This window comes from Bidens hawaiensis, unplaced genomic scaffold, assembly GCF_021521415.1.
Source record: "Bidens hawaiensis isolate Kalapana, Puna unplaced genomic scaffold, B.hawaiensis_p1.1 tig00005510_1, whole genome shotgun sequence".
NCBI lineage: Eukaryota > Viridiplantae > Streptophyta > Magnoliopsida > Asterales > Asteraceae > Bidens > Bidens hawaiensis.
The window spans coordinates 642,116-660,740 of record NW_027491355.1 but is presented as its reverse complement, the minus strand read 5'-3'; the positions used below and the strand labels follow the sequence as shown (position 1 = coordinate 660,740).

Sequence of the window (18,625 nt, the reverse complement as noted above, 5' to 3'; positions counted from 1 at the left end):
ATTCGCCGAAAAAAAACATATTTGGATTGTTAATCGATCAAATTTTTACTTTTTTCACGAAACCCGTTTTTGAGCCTTTTATGAGCGTTTTAGTTTTTTAAGCGTTTTAGTATTTTTGCCTTGTGTTTCGCCTTAGAGCGTCTCGCGTACCTATCGTACGTTAAGACTTTATTGTACAGTATCTCAACCCATAATAATATAATCTAAAACAACAAGCTGATATAATAAAAAGAAACTAAATCCTGTATCTTCAATTCAATCGTTCAAAGTTGAGCCTACCATTATTACCAACAGAAAACCAAACTAGTAAGTCAGTTTTTGCAATAATTAAAACAAAAAAAAAAGTGTTCCAACAATTTCCAATATCTTTTTATTTTTACAATATTATGACTTCTAATTTGATGTATACTTCAAAGATGAAGCAAGCATCGTAATGATTTTCCACGAATCAGCAATTCGAAAGCTTGGTCGATATTGTTGAATGGAAGCTCGTGTGTTATGAACTCCTCCAACAACTTCAAGTCCTCCTAAAGCATACATCCATGTACATAAAACACTCCGTTGTTAGATATGTACATGATATAAACCACACATTTTATATATTAATATGCTTTCATATTAAATAAATAAGTCTTAGGGTTGATCAAGACAAAGTCTCTTAAATACTCAAAGGTTTTGAGCTCAAATTGACAAGTAAAAAAAAATAAACATACCCGCAAACACTGATTGACAAAAAGAGGAAGTTGGGTCTTCCCTTTGAAGCCACCAAACACTGAACCTATAATTGCTCGTCCATCGAACAACTCCATAGGATGCAATGGCAACGTCCTTGGTGTTGGATGAATCCCGAGTACTACTGTCAACCCCCATCCCTATATACCACAAAAATTTATCTACAAGTTAACACAAATACGTTAATACGTACACAAGTATACACATATATATTGACATACATCGTGGGTAGACAAGAAGGCTTCACGAAGAAGATCAAGATTTCCAGCACACTCGAAGCTAAAGTCTACCCCTCCTTCAGTCATATCCCTTATTTTCTGTATGCGTTTAATGCATAACTATATTATTATCAACATCAATGAATTTATCTATATAAAATGATTAAAACTACTAACAAAATTAATGTTAAACAAGTTTAAATCAAGCATACATATGTACTTGTTACTTACCTCATGTACCGAAGTTTTAAGATCACTTGGGTTTATAAAGTTTGTCATTCCCAATGTTTGGCCTGTTAGTATACAAATTGATATATAAATCGTGTATTAACTAAAAATGCTCTAGGTTCATAATTTTTTTTCAGAAGTACGTAGATATATGTGCTAAACAAGTAAATGTCATACCTTTAGAACGCTTGTCATTGTTGATGTCAATTCCTATAATTGTAGATGCTCCTCTTGTTTTGGCTCCCAGTATGGCCTGCTTACAATAATAACATCTAAAAAATAGGTTGCTAATAGCTTTTGTCGACATGTATAACAAGCTATGGCTTATAATTAATTTCAAGAAAATGGTAGGTTATTACTGCTAATCCAACTGCACCCAAACCAAAAACCGCAACCGTTGATCCTTGATGTATATTCGCAGTATTGATCACCGATCCAATTCCTTCAGAATCACTAATAATTTCAATTAAACTTAAACCAATAGATGCATAATTTAAAATTACTAATCAATATGTACATAGATCACAACCTGTGGAGAGGCAACAGCTAAGTAACGTCATCGTGTTGAGAGGAGCTTTTGGATTAATCTTGACGACACAGGCTGAGTCCACAACTGTGTACTCGCTAAAAGTAGAAGTGTTTAAAAAATGATAGATGGGTTTTCCATCTTGAGTTAAGAACCTTGTTTTCCCATCATTTCTCATCACACTTTGTAACGGGTCAACTCGAAACTTTGCACAAAGATTGGTGGTTTTCAACTTGCAATAAGTACATTCACCACACTCTCCGTTAAAAATTGTAAGAACATGATCTCCTTCTGTTATGTCCTCCACACCTTCTCCTACACTTTCTACTACCCTACATATATCCATCAAACCAAAATCAACTGATAGATATGTGTAAGTAAAAATGTTTAATAGCATTGTCAATGAGGTTTGATCTGTGTAAGTAAAAATATTTAATAGCATTGTCAATGAGGTTTGATCATGGTTGAAAGAGTCAAAAGGCTTGTCTATTCCAATTACAATATACGTTAAAATACAAAAGATACACCAAAATAATGGGAGTCATTTACTTCTTTAGAAGAATATAAAAATTAACCAAAATTAATTGGTCAAGATCATTTAAATGTTTAATGTCTGCTACCCCCTTCCAGCGAATTGGTAGCGGTCAGACCTGTAGTTTGTTTCGGAAGCGTTCGAAGAGCGGCTGCGGTATACTTTTGGTGAAGACGTCGACTAGAGCGTGGTAGGAACAAAATTTAGTGCGTAAACGACCTGAGGAGACCAATTATCTAATGAAATTATAATCGATGTCAATCTGTTTAGCACATTTATGTGCTACCGGATTTTGGCTTAGAAATAAAGAAGTTTTATTGTCATGTAAGAGAGTTGGTCGATTGGGAGGTAGTTCAAGCAACTCACATTGTAAGTGGGTTAACCAAATGATTTCTGCAGCGGTGTTAGCCATGGCTCGATACTCTGATTTATAACTTGAGCGAGCAACTCGGTTGGTTGTTTCTTTGTACTCCAAGTGACTAAGCCCCCCCCCCCCTGATAAATCGAGTATCCATAAGTTAACCAGGTTGTTTTAATGAAAGGTGCCCAATCGTCATTGGAGTAGCCAACTAATGATGTTTTTAATGGGCGGTCAAACGTAAAGTCATATGAAAGTATACCTTTGACATAGTGAAGTATTCTTTTGACAAGTTGGAAGTGTTCAGTTGTAGGGTTTTGGAAAATTGATTAGCTTGGTTCACCGCTTACGAGAGGTCCGGTCATGTAATGGTGAGATATTGAATGGTACCAACTAAAGAATGGTAAAGTTTGCGATCACGAATGGTGTACCCGAATATTGAATGTGTCGGTCGTGCTAAGAGGTGTGGAGACCGGTTTGGCGTCAAGAAGACCTGCTCGAGAAAGAATGGCATGTGCATACTTGGTTTGACTGAGAAAAAACCCGAACGAGATGGAAATTGTAACGATTCCGGCAAATCCAGGTATACCCTAGCCGGTATATACTATTTACGTGTCATTTAAATATTGATTATATGAGTTATAGTACGTATATACGAGTATATATGATTATAGTACGAATCATACTCGATTATATAGTGAATCGTATTGGAATTACAGTTAATCAATGATCGGTTATTGAAACCCGAACGGATCGGGAACTACATTATAGACGAAGTATATAATGTTTAGTGATGTTTACGAAGTATTAATGCTTCGGGATAAGTAAATTATAGCACAAAAAAAAAAGGATTTCGATTTAATGGTACGTCGGTACGCTAAACGAAACCTTTAACACCAAACCAAGCAAGAGACGATCAATCAAGCCGAAAAAGATGCGTAATTATTAATAATATGATGTTTTAATGTCATGGGTTAAGTTTTTAAAGTTTTTAAATCAGTTTTATGAAAATTTTACTTTAACCCGAAAAACGACCATTTTAATTTCGTTTCAAGCCGAATTACGAGTTTAAACGAGAAACGAACTGAACCAGATTATCCACAACATTATCCGGATTGTGTAATCCAAATGTGTGGACAATATTTGAGATGTGGGCCCCCCCACACACCCCCTTTAGGCCGGCCACCCACACCCTCCTTTACACATTCCATTTTTCTTTTTTTTTCATCCAAACTCTCCCAAATCCTCTCAAACTTCAAGTGTTCATCCAAGACCCATCCATTTTCTTGATCTCCAACCAAAGATTTGAAGGTATAAAACATGTTTTTATGGTTGATTCTTGGTTTTGATTCTATAATATGGAGAAAAGGAGGTTTCATGTGAAAAATGGGTGAAAACCCGAGATGAAACCGATTCTCGTGTGATCAAAGGATGTATACAAGTTATACAAAGGATTTTGATCTAAGTAATTAGTTAAAAGAGTTTAGAATGAAATTTTACGGTTAAAATCTTGTGAAAATGAGTTTTCATGTGAAAGACGGGTGAAAACCCGAGATGAAACCGACTCTTGCATGATCAAGAGATGTATACATGTTATACAAGGGATCTTGGTCCAAGAAAGGAGTAAAAAGAGTCGAGAACGGATTTTTTACGGTCAAAATCGTTGTTTTGATGTTTTAACCGACACTAGGAAAGAAATGGCTTGATTGTGGGTATAACTTGCTTGGTGTGGTGTTGAGGTGCTTGTAAGTGTTGTATCTAGCGGCTAGCAAAGGCTAGAAACCGAGATCCTTGCGATCTAAAGCTAGAAAACACAAAATAGTTCGGTTTTCGTGTGTATATGAAATTTGGACAGATTTTCGTGTGCTTAGAGTTGGGTCACTAAATTTCACAGAGATGATCTACACATGGAAATATGAGATCTGTGAATTTTTGGTAATTTTTGGATAAAAGATGAATATTCGGTGAATTTAATGCTCGGTTTTGGCCAAAAATAGTGAAAAATAGCAAAACATGATGAAAAATTCCGGAAAATTTAAGATAAGCTTTTTATATCATATAAAAGTCACCCACAAAATTTGAGCTCAGTTGGAAAAGCCTAAGTAGGCTTTTCGGTGAAACGAGTTCTAGGGCTTTCTAGCTCGGTTTTGGGTGAAAATGGCTTGAAAAATAAGTTTTAAATTCTGGAAAAATTCCAGGAAGTTATGAGGATGATAGAGATCATCCCAGAAAAATTTGGGATTTTTCTAAAGTGTTTTGGTATTTTTTTGACATATTTAGTGTTTTAATAAGATTTAAAAATAGATAAATAAATGTAAATATAGGAAAATAAATCTGAAAAAATTCCAGAAAGTTATGAGGATGATAGAGATCATCCCAGAAAAATTTGGGATTTTTCTAAAGTGTTTTGGTATTTTTGATATATTTAGTATTTTAATGAGATTTAAAAATAGATAAATAAATGTAAATATAGGAAAATAAATCTGGAAAAATTCCAGAAAGTTATGAGGATGATAGAGATCATCCCAGAAAAATTTGGGATTTTTCTAAAGTGTTTTGGTATTTTTGATATATTTAGTATTTTAATGTGATTTAAAAATAGATAAATAAATGTAAATATAAGAAAATAAATCTGGAAAATTTTTACAAAAATTCCTTACTGTCAAATTAAGTTTTGTGCAAAATTTCAAGACCCGAGACTAATCGGGTAATTATTTGTGCTAAAAAGAACATAAAAACAAGTTTTTAAAGCTTAAAACGTGTAAACCGGCAAGGTTCGCATAAGCGAGCTGACTGGTACATGAAAACTCTAAAAATGGACTATTTCATAAATCTAAGTAAATTAAGTAAAAATAAATCATCCGAAAATAATTCGGATGATTTGGGTAATTTTACCCGATTTTACCGTTTCCGGCACCGAAATACCGGAAACGGGCCCCACGGCCAAACGGGGTGTTAAACCGAGCTATAATTTCATCACCTTAACTAAATTGACTGTCAAACTCTAAGCAATGTCACAATCTGAGTCCTTAGAAGTGTCACGGGGTAACATAGTCCCCGAATCGAGTACAGTACTGGGTTAACAATGTTCCCAGATGTACCGATTGATACGTATTTAAGTTATGGGAATTATATAGTAACGACTAGATATTATATTACAGATCCAGGCACGTAGCTGTTCCTTGTATTACTCACCGACTCACAAAAGGTGAGTTTTCACGAGCCCCTTTTAATGAATTGTTTTAATTATATTTTCCCGGGGCGGAAAACATGTCTTATTTAAAGTATTTAAGTACATACCGATCGTATGGAAATACTTGTATATTTATATATATATGGTTTGATGCACAGAATATATAAATTGTTTATCAGGGGTTATTATTGTTCTGGGGTAACATAGTTCCCAGGGGTTATTATTGTTCTGGGGTAACATAGTTCCCAGGGGTTATTATTGTTTTGGGGTAATATAGTTCCCAGAAAGTTAATGGAAATGTCCTGGGGTAATATAGTTCCCAGCATGATTATATTGTTAATAAATGATTATTAAAACGATTTGTCAGTGTTTATTTAAATTAGTGAAACTCACCAACTATTCGTAGTTGACCCGTTTTCTTTACATGTTTTCTAGGTATGCCCAAGTTGGAATGACTGATATGTGCTTAACTATCTGTGCTACCTGTTGGAAGCTTGCTGCTCTATGTTTTGTAATGAATATATATTAATGTCTTATTGGTAATATATGTGTGTGACACCTAGACAGTAATGAAACTCGCAACAATGTAATATGTTATAAATTAATGTAGTGGTATTTTCTTTATAAGCAATGCTGTTGATATCAGATGTGTCTGTTGCATCCCGTGTACGTTTCCGCTGCGGTTACGGGGTGTTACAGAACTTGGTATCAGCGCCATTGGTTATAAAGAATTAGGATGTCTGAAAAAGATACCTAAAATATAACCAGTAGCTCAAGTATTATAGGATCTGAATATCAACTAATAATATATTGTGACGAGATCGGGATGAACTTGGATGGACAAGTGGGTTATTATGGTCCGGAACATAATAACAGACTTGTCTGCACGAGGGAATTCAGGGGAAGTCACGGGGGACTTAAATAGGTAAAATTGGCAACATATGTGTAAATGTATAATAATATTATTATGTGGCAAAATTGTATAAGTAAGTGCATGATTAATTTAATTATGAATTACACTATGAAAAGGGACTATATGTTTGTTAACTTGTGTGCAGGTAAAAATGGCAAGAACACCTAGTGTGTCAACGGAAGAGGACCCGGAAGAGGTCAGTTCCGGGGCCTCTGGAAGCCCAAGTGTAGCACCCAGCTCCGAGCCTTCGGAGGCTAGTCATAGTACTTCTAGACAGACCACCCCAGCTAGGAGTGCTAGTGTACCCTCCCCTGCTAGGGTTACCAGGTCTCCTACCCCGCCCGCACCACAGACCGCCCCGATTCCCCCCAGACACGGTCCCCGCCTCACGGCGCGGATCAGTGCCCCGTATGTTCCGCCCACTGTTACCCCACCCAGATCCACATACCACCGGGGCGAGTCTTCCCGCCCCCAACCCGAGCCTGCGACCCTACCTGTGTGGGGTCTTCCGAGGCAGGAACGGGACTTGGCGGCTTGGCTACGTGTTCTCACCGAACAGGTGAACGAGCACTCTGCCGCCCTGGTCGTGGGGGTACAGAGGCGAGCGTACCTCGGGGACAGCATACAGGACCACCAGTATGCTATTAACCAGTTAAAGAGGGAGTGCTCATACTCCCACTGGTTGATCGACCAGATGGAAACCCGAATGCGGGTTATGGTGGCGGTGTTGGTGGTGCTGGTGGCGGTGTTGGTGGGGTTGGTTTACCACCATGTGTAGATGTGTTAGATGGTAGAATCTTGAACCGCTTTTTGATACTCCGTGTAAGTAGTTAGTGGTGATACTAACACGGAGTGAATCTTGTTTAGTTATAGTACAACCACTGGCCCATAGGGGGTCTCTTGTAGGGCATATCATTATCGATACTTTTGGGTATCATTCAAGCACTGACCCATTGCGGGTTATGTCGAGGATGATACCAACATAGGCCCTTTGTATTAAAACCTAGTTATGTAATGTTGACTGAAAGTATGTAAATTGATGTTTGTGTAATATGAATCAATGTTTACTAATGAATGAAGTATGTATTGTGTTTTATATTTTGAGATGGTATTGATTATATATATTTCTTTGATGATTGTGTAGAATGGCACCGAAACGATCAACGAAAGTATCGGAAGTAGATGTGAGCCGTTTGATTGCTCAACAGTTGGAGGCGGCGATACCGGATATAGTATCGCGCATCGCCGCCAGTATTAATAATTCATCTAATCCAACCCCTCCGAGCAATCAAACGCCCATAAATAATGGCGGGGAACATAATGCTAATCCTCCACCTACCGATAACACGATTCCGAGTAATGACGCACCGCCTACGGTGGTCGCTACCGACAGTAATGGTCCTATACCTACTGTAGAGACCAACCGCACTGGACCATCCAGGGGTTGTTCAATCAAGGACTTTATGTTATGCAAGCCTTTAGAGTTTAACGGGTCGGAAGGACCGAATGGGTTAGTGAAATGGTTAGAGAAAATAGAGTCAGTGGTGAATATCAGCAACTGTCCCGAGGATTGTGTCGTTAAGTACGCCACCTGTACGTTCACAGACCATGCCTTGACATGGTGGAACACCATAGTACAGACTCGAGGTCAGGCGGCGACAAACCGCATGACCTGGACAGAGCTTAAGGATCTTGTTTTGAAACATTTCTGCCCAAAGAATGAATTGCAGAAACTGGAACATGAGTTGTGGAACCTGGAAATGCATGGGGCGGACCACTTGGGATATACCAACCGGTTTAATGAACTGTCACGATTAGTGCCGTGGTTGGTCACCCCAGAGTCAAAGAGGGTAGAACGTTATATTTGGGGACTTACTCCAGTAGTGAGGAGTATAGTTAACGCGGGAGGGCACCAGACGTATGAGGGTGCAGTGACACAGGCTGGCATAGTCACGTATGATTTCTTGCGGAGCGGATCGATAAAGGCAACAGGAGAGTCGGCTGGGGGAAAGCGAGGTACGTATGACAATAGGATCCGAGAGAAACAGCAAGGTAAGCGTGCTAGACCTACTGCCCAGAACTACGCCATGACTAGTTCGGGCGGAAGGCATGAACCGCAGAGGGGAACGTTTCCTAAATGTGGGAAATGTGGTTACCACCATAGTGGCGTGTGCAAGGAGGTGGTGTGCCACCGGTGTGGCAGGGTTGGACACTACGCACCAAATTGTAAGACAAATCTGAACAACCTGAACCGTCAACCACAACCTATTCGGGCGCAACCATTTAGAACTCAACCAGCCCGACAGCAGAACCCGCAAGGAAACCAGATGGTGACCACTAGCCGTGCTTGCTACGAATGCGGCAGCACGGATCACTTCAAAAGGAACTGCCCGAAACTGAATCAGGAAGGAAACGGGAGACAACTCGCGGGTCAGCCATCGTCGTCCAATCCGGCGCGAGGCCGAGCATTTGTGATGGGAGCGAACGAGGCGCGCCAGGACCCCAACGTAGTGACAGGTACCTTCCTCGTCTCTGATCATTACGCTTCTGTATTATTTGATACAGGCGCCGATAGAAGTTTTGTCTCCGTTAGATTCCTTTCGATAGCAAACCTTCCTATTGGTGAAACCATAGAACCTTACACCGTAGAAGTCGCTAACGGTAAAACCATGACAGTTAATCGGATTGTTCGGAATTGCCCTTTTATTCTGAGCGAACAATCCTTCCTGATTGACTTGTTACCGGTAGAATTGGGTAGTTTTGACGTGATAGTGGGAATGGATTGGTTGGCACGTAACAGGGTAGAAATAAACTGCGAAAAGAAAACCGTCAAGATCCGGGTGTCGGATGACGAGGAGGTATTAGTGCATGGAGAAAAATCCGGCACCATGATACCATTCATATCCCATCTCAAGGTGTTGAAATATATACGTCGGGGATGTGTGGCGTATCTAGCGAGCCTGACGGCCGCTGATTCTGAGGAAAAACGGGTGGACGATATTCCCGTAGTACGCGAATTTCCACAAGTTTTTCCAGAGGAACTTCCTGGTTTACCGCCAACCCGACAAGTCGAATTCAGAATCGATTTATTACCTCAAGCCGGCCCTGTTGCTAAGGCCCCTTACAGACTTGCACCGTCCGAGATGCAAGAACTATCCAACCAGTTGCAGGAATTGTTGGATAAGGGGTTTATACGTCCCAGTTATTCCCCGTGGGGTGCACCTGTACTATTTGTGAAAAAGAAGGACGGAAGCCTTCGAATGTGCATTGACTACAGGGAATTGAACAAATTAACCATCAAAAATAGGTATCCTCTTCCCCGAATCGATGATTTGTTCGACCAACTACAAGGTGCGAGCTATTTCTCAAAAATTGATCTTAGATCGGGATACCACCAAGTTAGAATTCAAGAGGAGGATATCCCAAAAACCGCGTTTCGGACTCGCTACGGCCACTACGAATTTCTAGTTATGCCTTTTGGGCTAACAAATGCGCCAGCGGTGTTCATGGATCTCATGAACCGAGTCTGTAAACCCTATCTCGACAAATTCGTCATTGTATTTATTGACGATATTTTGATATATTCAAAAAGTAAAGAAGAACATGAGCGACATTTGAGGTTAGTTTTGGAGCTCTTTGATCAGGAGAAGTTGTATGCAAAATTCTCCAAGTGTAACTTCTGGTTACAAGAGGTGCAATTCCTCGGTCACGTTATAAACCACCAAGGAATACACGTTGATCCGAGTAAAGTTGAAGCAATTAAGGATTGGCAAGCGCCTAAATCTCCAAAGGAAATCCGCCAATTCTTAGGCTTAGCTGGATACTATCGTCGATTTATAGAGAACTTTTCCAGCATCGCCCAACCTTTAACCCTCCTGACTCAAAAGGATCGGAAATATGAATGGGGTGAAGAGCAGGAAATGGCGTTTCAAACGCTAAAACAAAGATTGTGCCAAGCGCCAATCTTAAGTCTCCCCGACGGAGACGATGGATTTGTTGTATATTGTGACGCATCCCGTAAAGGGTTAGGATGCGTGTTAATGCAAAATAAAAAGGTCATAGCCTATGCGTCTCGACAGTTAAAAGTTCATGAGAAAAACTACACTACTCATGACTTGGAACTGGGAGCAGTCATCTTTGCACTTAAAATCTGGAGACACTATCTCTACGGTACAAAGTGCACCATATTCACTGATCATAAAAGTTTGCAACACATATTCGATCAGAAAGAACTGAATATGAGGCAACGAAGATGGGTCGAGTTGCTGAGTGACTATGACTGTGACATACGATATCACCCCGGCAAGGCTAACGTTGTAGCCGATGCCTTGAGTAGAAAGGATCGAGTCAAGCCACTACGCGTGCGAGCGTTGGGGATGATAATCCAGTCGAGCCTTTCGGATTTGATTCGAGTCGCTCAACGCGAGGCGTTGAAAGAGGGCCAATTGGATAAAGAAGGACTTTACGGGAATGAGAAGAATTTCGAACAGCGTGTGGACGAAATTCTCTATTTCAAAAATCGGATTTGGATCCCGACCCTCCATGACCTTCGTGAATTAATCATGGACGAAGCGCATAAGTCGAAATATTCCATACATCCGGGATCTGATAAAATGTACCAGGATGTGAAAGAATTTTACTGGTGGCCGGGTATGAAAAAGGATATAGCCACATACGTCGGCAAGTGTATGACGTGTGCGAGGGTTAAGGCGGAGCACCAGAAACCCTCGGGAATGCTACAACAGCCGGAAATTCCCGAATGGAAGTGGGAGCAGATCACAATGGATTTTGTGACACACCTCCCCAAGACACCCCGAGGTCATGATGCAATTTGGGTAATCGTGGATCGATTAACCAAATCGGCACATTTTATTCCAATTAGGAATACTTTTAACACTGAGAGACTTGCGCAAATTTATATAAACGATATAGTGTCTCGTCATGGCATCCCCATCTCGATCATCTCCGATAGGGATAGCCATTTCACCTCCAAACTTTGGCAAGCTGTCCAAGAAGCATTGGGAACACGTATTGACCTAAGCACAGCTTACCACCCTCAGACCGATGGTCAGTCTGAGAGGACCATTCAAACTTTGGAGGATTTGCTTCGTGCTTGCGTACTGGACTTTAAGGGAAATTGGGATCAACATCTCCCACTCGTTGAATTTTCCTATAATAACAGTTATCACAGCAGTATAAAGGCAGCACCTTATGAAGCATTGTATGGGCGGAAGTGCCGATCACCACTTTGCTGGTCTGAAGTGGGTGACCCGCAGGTCATTAGATCGGATCTGGTCCAGGAGACGACCAGCAAGATTCTTGAAATTAAGAACAACCTGAAAGCCGCGCGGGATCGGCAGAAGAGTTATGCCGATACCCGTCGAAAACCGTTGTCATTTGAGAAGGGTGAAAAGGTATATTTGAAAGTATCACCCTGGAAAGGAGTGGTCAGATTTGGAAAGGCGGGGAAGTTGGCCCCTAGATATATTGGACCATTCATTATTACTGCAAAGATCGGTCCGGTAGCTTACCGACTAGAACTGCCTAAGGAACTAAGTGCAGTTCATAACGTGTTTCATGTGTCGAATTTGAAAAGATGTCTGGCGGATGAGACATCGGTGTTACCCTTAGAGGGTGTTCAAATAAGTGATAAGCTCAACTTCGTAGAGGAGCCCATTGAAATAGTGGACGGTAAGATCAAGCAACTTAGACACAATAAGATCTCGTTGGTCAAAGTTAGATGGAATTCGCAACGAGGCCCAGAATTTACTTGGGAACGAAAGGGTGAATTTCGGAAGAAATACCCCCACCTATTTCCTCAAAAGGAAGTAGTTGACGCGTAAAATTTCGAGGACGAAATTTTTATAACGGGGGGAGAATGTAACGATTCCGGCAAATCCAGGTATACCCTAGCCGGTATATACTATTTACGTGTCATTTAAATATTGATTATATGAGTTATAGTACGTATATACGAGTATATATGATTATAGTACGAATCATACTCGATTATATAGTGAATCGTATTGGAATTACAGTTAATCAATGATCGGTTATTGAAACCCGAACGGATCGGGAACTACATTATAGACGAAGTATATAATGTTTAGTGATGTTTACGAAGTATTAATGCTTCGGGATAAGTAAATTATAGCACAAAAAAAAAAGGATTTCGATTTAATGGTACGTCGGTACGCTAAACGAAACCTTTAACACCAAACCAAGCAAGAGACGATCAATCAAGCCGAAAAAGATGCGTAATTATTAATAATATGATGTTTTAATGTCATGGGTTAAGTTTTTAAAGTTTTTAAATCAGTTTTATGAAAATTTTACTTTAACCCGAAAAACGACCATTTTAATTTCGTTTCAAGCCGAATTACGAGTTTAAACGAGAAACGAACTGAACCAGATTATCCACAACATTATCCGGATTGTATAATCCAAATGTGTGGACAATATTTGAGATGTGGGCCCCCCCACACACCCCCTTTAGGCCGGCCACCCACACCCTCCTTTACACATTCCATTTTTCTTTTTTTTTCATCCAAACTCTCCCAAATCCTCTCAAACTTCAAGTGTTCATCCAAGACCCATCCATTTTCTTGATCTCCAACCAAAGATTTGAAGGTATAAAACATGTTTTTATGGTTGATTCTTGGTTTTGATTCTATAATATGGAGAAAAGGAGGTTTCATGTGAAAAATGGGTGAAAACCCGAGATGAAACCGATTCTCGTGTGATCAAAGGATGTATACAAGTTATACAAAGGATTTTGATCTAAGTAATTAGTTAAAAGAGTTTAGAATGAAATTTTACGGTTAAAATCTTGTGAAAATGAGTTTTCATGTGAAAGACGGGTGAAAACCCGAGATGAAACCGACTCTTGCATGATCAAGAGATGTATACATGTTATACAAGGGATCTTGGTCCAAGAAAGGAGTAAAAAGAGTCGAGAACGGATTTTTTACGGTCAAAATCGTTGTTTTGATGTTTTAACCGACACTAGGAAAGAAATGGCTTGATTGTGGGTATAACTTGCTTGGTGTGGTGTTGAGGTGCTTGTAAGTGTTGTATCTAGCGGCTAGCAAAGGCTAGAAACCGAGATCCTTGCGATCTAAAGCTAGAAAACACAAAATAGTTCGGTTTTCGTGTGTATATGAAATTTGGACAGATTTTCGTGTGCTTAGAGTTGGGTCACGAAATTTCACAGAGATGATCTACACATGGAAATATGAGATCTGTGAATTTTTGGTAATTTTTGGATAAAAGATGAATATTCGGTGAATTTAATGCTCGGTTTTGGCCAAAAATAGTGAAAAATAGCAAAACATGATGAAAAATTCCGGAAAATTTAAGATAAGCTTTTTATATCATATAAAAGTCACCCACAAAATTTGAGCTCAGTTGGAAAAGCCTAAGTAGGCTTTTCGGTGAAACGAGTTCTAGGGCTTTCTAGCTCGGTTTTGGGTGAAAATGGCTTGAAAAATAAGTTTTAAATTCTGGAAAAATTCCAGGAAGTTATGAGGATGATAGAGATCATCCCAGAAAAATTTGGGATTTTTCTAAAGTGTTTTGGTATTTTTTTGACATATTTAGTGTTTTAATAAGATTTAAAAATAGATAAATAAATGTAAATATAGGAAAATAAATCTGAAAAAATTCCAGAAAGTTATGAGGATGATAGAGATCATCCCAGAAAAATTTGGGATTTTTCTAAAGTGTTTTGGTATTTTTGATATATTTAGTATTTTAATGAGATTTAAAAATAGATAAATAAATGTAAATATAGGAAAATAAATCTGGAAAAATTCCAGAAAGTTATGAGGATGATAGAGATCATCCCAGAAAAATTTGGGATTTTTCTAAAGTGTTTTGGTATTTTTGATATATTTAGTATTTTAATGTGATTTAAAAATAGATAAATAAATGTAAATATAAGAAAATAAATCTGGAAAATTTTTACAAAAATTCCTTACTGTCAAATTAAGTTTTGTGCAAAATTTCAAGACCCGAGACTAATCGGGTAATTATTTGTGCTAAAAAGAACATAAAAACAAGTTTTTAAAGCTTAAAACGTGTAAACCGGCAAGGTTCGCATAAGCGAGCTGACTGGTACATGAAAACTCTAAAAATGGACTATTTCATAAATCTAAGTAAATTAAGTAAAAATAAATCATCCGAAAATAATTCGGATGATTTGGGTAATTTTACCCGATTTTACCGTTTCCGGCACCGAAATACCGGAAACGGGCCCCACGGCCAAACGGGGTGTTAAACCGAGCTATAATTTCATCACCTTAACTAAATTGACTGTCAAACTCTAAGCAATGTCACAATCTGAGTCCTTAGAAGTGTCACGGGGTAACATAGTCCCCGAATCGAGTACAGTACTGGGTTAACAATGTTCCCAGATGTACCGATTGATACGTATTTAAGTTATGGGAATTATATAGTAACGACTAGATATTATATTACAGATCCAGGCACGTAGCTGTTCCTTGTATTACTCACCGACTCACAAAAGGTGAGTTTTCACGAGCCCCTTTTAATGAATTGTTTTAATTATATTTTCCCGGGGCGGAAAACATGTCTTATTTAAAGTATTTAAGTACATACCGATCGTATGGAAATACTTGTATATTTATATATATATGGTTTGATGCACAGAATATATAAATTGTTTATCAGGGGTTATTATTGTTCTGGGGTAACATAGTTCCCAGGGGTTATTATTGTTCTGGGGTAACATAGTTCCCAGGGGTTATTATTGTTCTGGGGTAACATAGTTCCCAGGGGTTATTATTGTTCTGGGGTAACATAGTTCCCAGGGGTTATTATTGTTCTGGGGTAACATAGTTCCCAGAAAGTTAATGGAAATGTCCTGGGGTAACATAGTTCCCAGCATGATTATATTGTTAATAAATGATTATTAAAACGATTTGTCAGTGTTTATTTAAATTAGTGAAACTCACCAACTATTCGTAGTTGACCCGTTTTCTTTACATGTTTTCTAGGTATGCCCAAGTTGGAATGACTGATATGTGCTTAACTATCTGTGCTACCTGTTGGAAGCTTGCTGCTCTATGTTTTGTAATGAATATATATTAATGTCTTATTGGTAATATATGTGTGTGACACCTAGACAGTAATGAAACTCGCAACAATGTAATATGTTATAAATTAATGTAGTGGTATTTTCTTTATAAGCAATGCTGTTGATATCAGATGTGTCTGTTGCATCCCGTGTACGTTTCCGCTGCGGTTACGGGGTGTTACAGAAATTACCTCTACACGGTATAAAATAGTTCAAGGTGCCCCAGTCGTTTATTTAAAATTCCAAATGTAATCTGGCCGTGGAGTTTAAGATAACGGTTTGATTGTTTTAGGTAAGTATTACATCATCTACATAAACGAGTAGATAGATTAATATTGTGCCGGTTTTGTAAACGAAAAGGGACGAGTCAGCTCGGCTACATTAAAGACCAAGGGTAGTAATAAATGTACTTAACCATTGAAACGAAGCCCACAGTGCTTGTTTGAGACCATATAGGGCATGTTTGAGACAACACACATGATTCGGAAATTTAAAGTCAACAAAGCTCGGTGGATGTAAACAATTTCGATTAGAGTCAGTTTAGGAAGGCATTATTTACATCACGTTGGCGAAGCGGCCAACTATAGATTGTGGCAACACCACACAAGTTGTGGACGCCTTCACAACCAGACTGATCAAGGTATGTGAAAAATTAAGACCAGGAACTTTTGTGAAGCCTTAAGCGACTAAACGGGCTTTGTAACAGTCAAGAGAACCATCTGATTTTTATTTTATTCGATATATCCATTTTTACCCAACAACATTTGAATTGAGAGGGTGTTTAACAAGCTCCCAAGTGTTATTGATAGTAGAGCCGTTAATTCGCGGTACCCATTTTGAATATTTGAAGGCAATTTTAACACCCTTTGGGATGTGAGTGGTGATAGGTGCATGAAGGAGATGATTATGGGAGAAGTATGTGAGGTCAGCAAATAGCTGAGTTGTTACATTTGGTATGTGGAGAGGTAGGTCCCAGCAAAGCCCAGTTGGACCCGCAAGACTCACCTAGAAGAGGGACGTCTGCGCAGAAACCAACTGGATCCGCAGGACCAACCATGCTCAGAGACGTGACGTCCTTACGCGCAGTACGCAAGCTGGTCCCGCAGGAAATGCCTCCCGATGGTGAAGGACTCCGCCTGTTCCCGCAGCCTCGGATACAAGCCATCAGGGAAGGCCACCCGCGCAGCAAAGCTACACGCACAAGGCACTTAGCTCTCAGTGTCACCTGAAGGAATGAGCAAAGCCGGGAACAATCCCGCACAAGGGCGGGAGGGGGAATACTCCCGCCCAAATAAGCCAGTCCGTACGATACAGGAAGATCTTCTGTACTGTACCTGACGAGGTATGGGAAAAAGATCTGACTAAAGATACGACAGCTTATGGACAACAGTATGGCGAGCAGCATGCTCCTACACTGTATGTCACTATTAGCCGCTGCCTACTCACCAAATATTGTCATACCACGTGCGTAGCCGGCAGTTGGTAGAAAAGGAATAGTATACAGCAGGCCTGGTCGCTATCAGCCGCTACCTACCCACCAACTACCAGCAGGGCTCGTGCGTAGGCTACTGTTGGTGGAACAGGAACACTGTTGCAGCCGGCCATACCTCCTTGGAAACCTACCTTCGGCTATAAATACAACAAATGGTATGACCATCTCATCCTATCATATCTTATCACATTATCATCATATCATACCTGATATCTGCTCTAGCAATCTCTTAATATACTTTTATATTTAAAGAGCAATCTAGTCTGATTCTCACGCCGGAGGGTGGTCACAAGGAGGAACCCCCCCCCCCCCCTTCTCAGTGACGAGCTCACGGTGTCTGTTTTGCAGGTTATCAGAAGAACCGTCTTCCAAGGGTCTAACCCCTCGTGGGAAACATCTATCTAACCCCCAGGTTACCAGTAATCTGTCCGGGGTCCGGTTAGTGTTTCTTCATTGGCGCCATCCGTGCATAAAGCTAGAACTTCATTTTTCTCCAGTTTTTTCAAACTTCTACAAAGATGGTTAGAGAAATTCCGGTAACCACAACCCCAGCTACTGGGGGGAATACCGGTAACACAGTTTTTACAAACACTACCCCGGTTACCCAAGCCGGGGCAAGTGAAGTAAATTTTACGAACACTACCCCAGTTACTCATGCTGGGGCAAGTGCAGTAAATGATCGCCTACTGGGATCCACTGATACCCAGGTTGAGAAACGAAGACTCCCCCGCCAAACTCTCGATGAAGTCAAGGCATGGGCGGAGGCACGACAAAAGGAATTCCAGGCCGAGTTGAACGAACGCTTGCGTTCCGTACAACAGGCCGACGAATTCGAATACTGGGAGGATGACTCGGAGGAATCCGACTCCGACGCGAACCCTCGCCATAGGGCAAAAGGGAAGCGTAAGGAAATGGAATCCCAACCGAAAAGGCATTTTGGACAAGCCTTCAAACCAAAAAGCACAGGTGGAAGTCCACGAGACTTCTCAAAATCGTTCAGACCAAACATTGCAAATGCAGGAACGTCCAAGTTTGCAAGGGACATTGCGGAAGCAATCGCCCCAAAGAGTGCCAAACAAATGCCTAGCATAGGCACATATGACGGTATATCTGATCCAGACGATCATTTGAACAGGTTCATAGCGGGGGCAACCGTCAGCAATTGGACGGAACCCACGTGGTGCTACATGTTCCAAATGACGCTTGTTGGGGCTGCTAGAGCTTGGTTTGATCGTCTACCGGTCAACCACATCTACGACTGGGCAGACTTCCAGCAGAAGTTTAGCCAACACTTCAGCCAGCAACGGAAGTATACCGAGGAGCAATGGACAATCCT

General features: G+C 40.1%; 1 protein-coding gene across 2 annotated transcripts in view; it reads right to left on the bottom strand.

The window, feature by feature from the left end:
- Positions 1-259: 259 nt before the first annotated feature.
- LOC143630021 (alcohol dehydrogenase-like 4) overlaps positions 260-18,625 on the bottom strand; it is a 33,097-nt gene continuing 14,731 nt past the window's right edge. Inside the window, exons 1-7 of one of the 2 annotated variants that reach the window (XM_077099137.1) lie at positions 1,708-2,103; positions 1,538-1,620; positions 1,356-1,431; positions 1,182-1,243; positions 954-1,049; positions 714-872; positions 260-524 (exon numbers count right to left, since the gene is read on the bottom strand). In XM_077099137.1, coding sequence (XP_076955252.1) covers positions 411-524; positions 714-872; positions 954-1,049; positions 1,182-1,243; positions 1,356-1,431; positions 1,538-1,620; positions 1,708-2,101 — 984 coding nt within the window. In that variant the 5' untranslated portion in view covers positions 2,102-2,103 and the 3' untranslated portion in view covers positions 260-410. Of the gene's footprint in view, positions 525-713; positions 1,050-1,181; positions 1,244-1,355; positions 1,432-1,537; positions 1,621-1,707; positions 2,104-18,625 lie in introns of those variants that run through there. The other variant, XM_077099136.1, reaches the window with a different exon arrangement.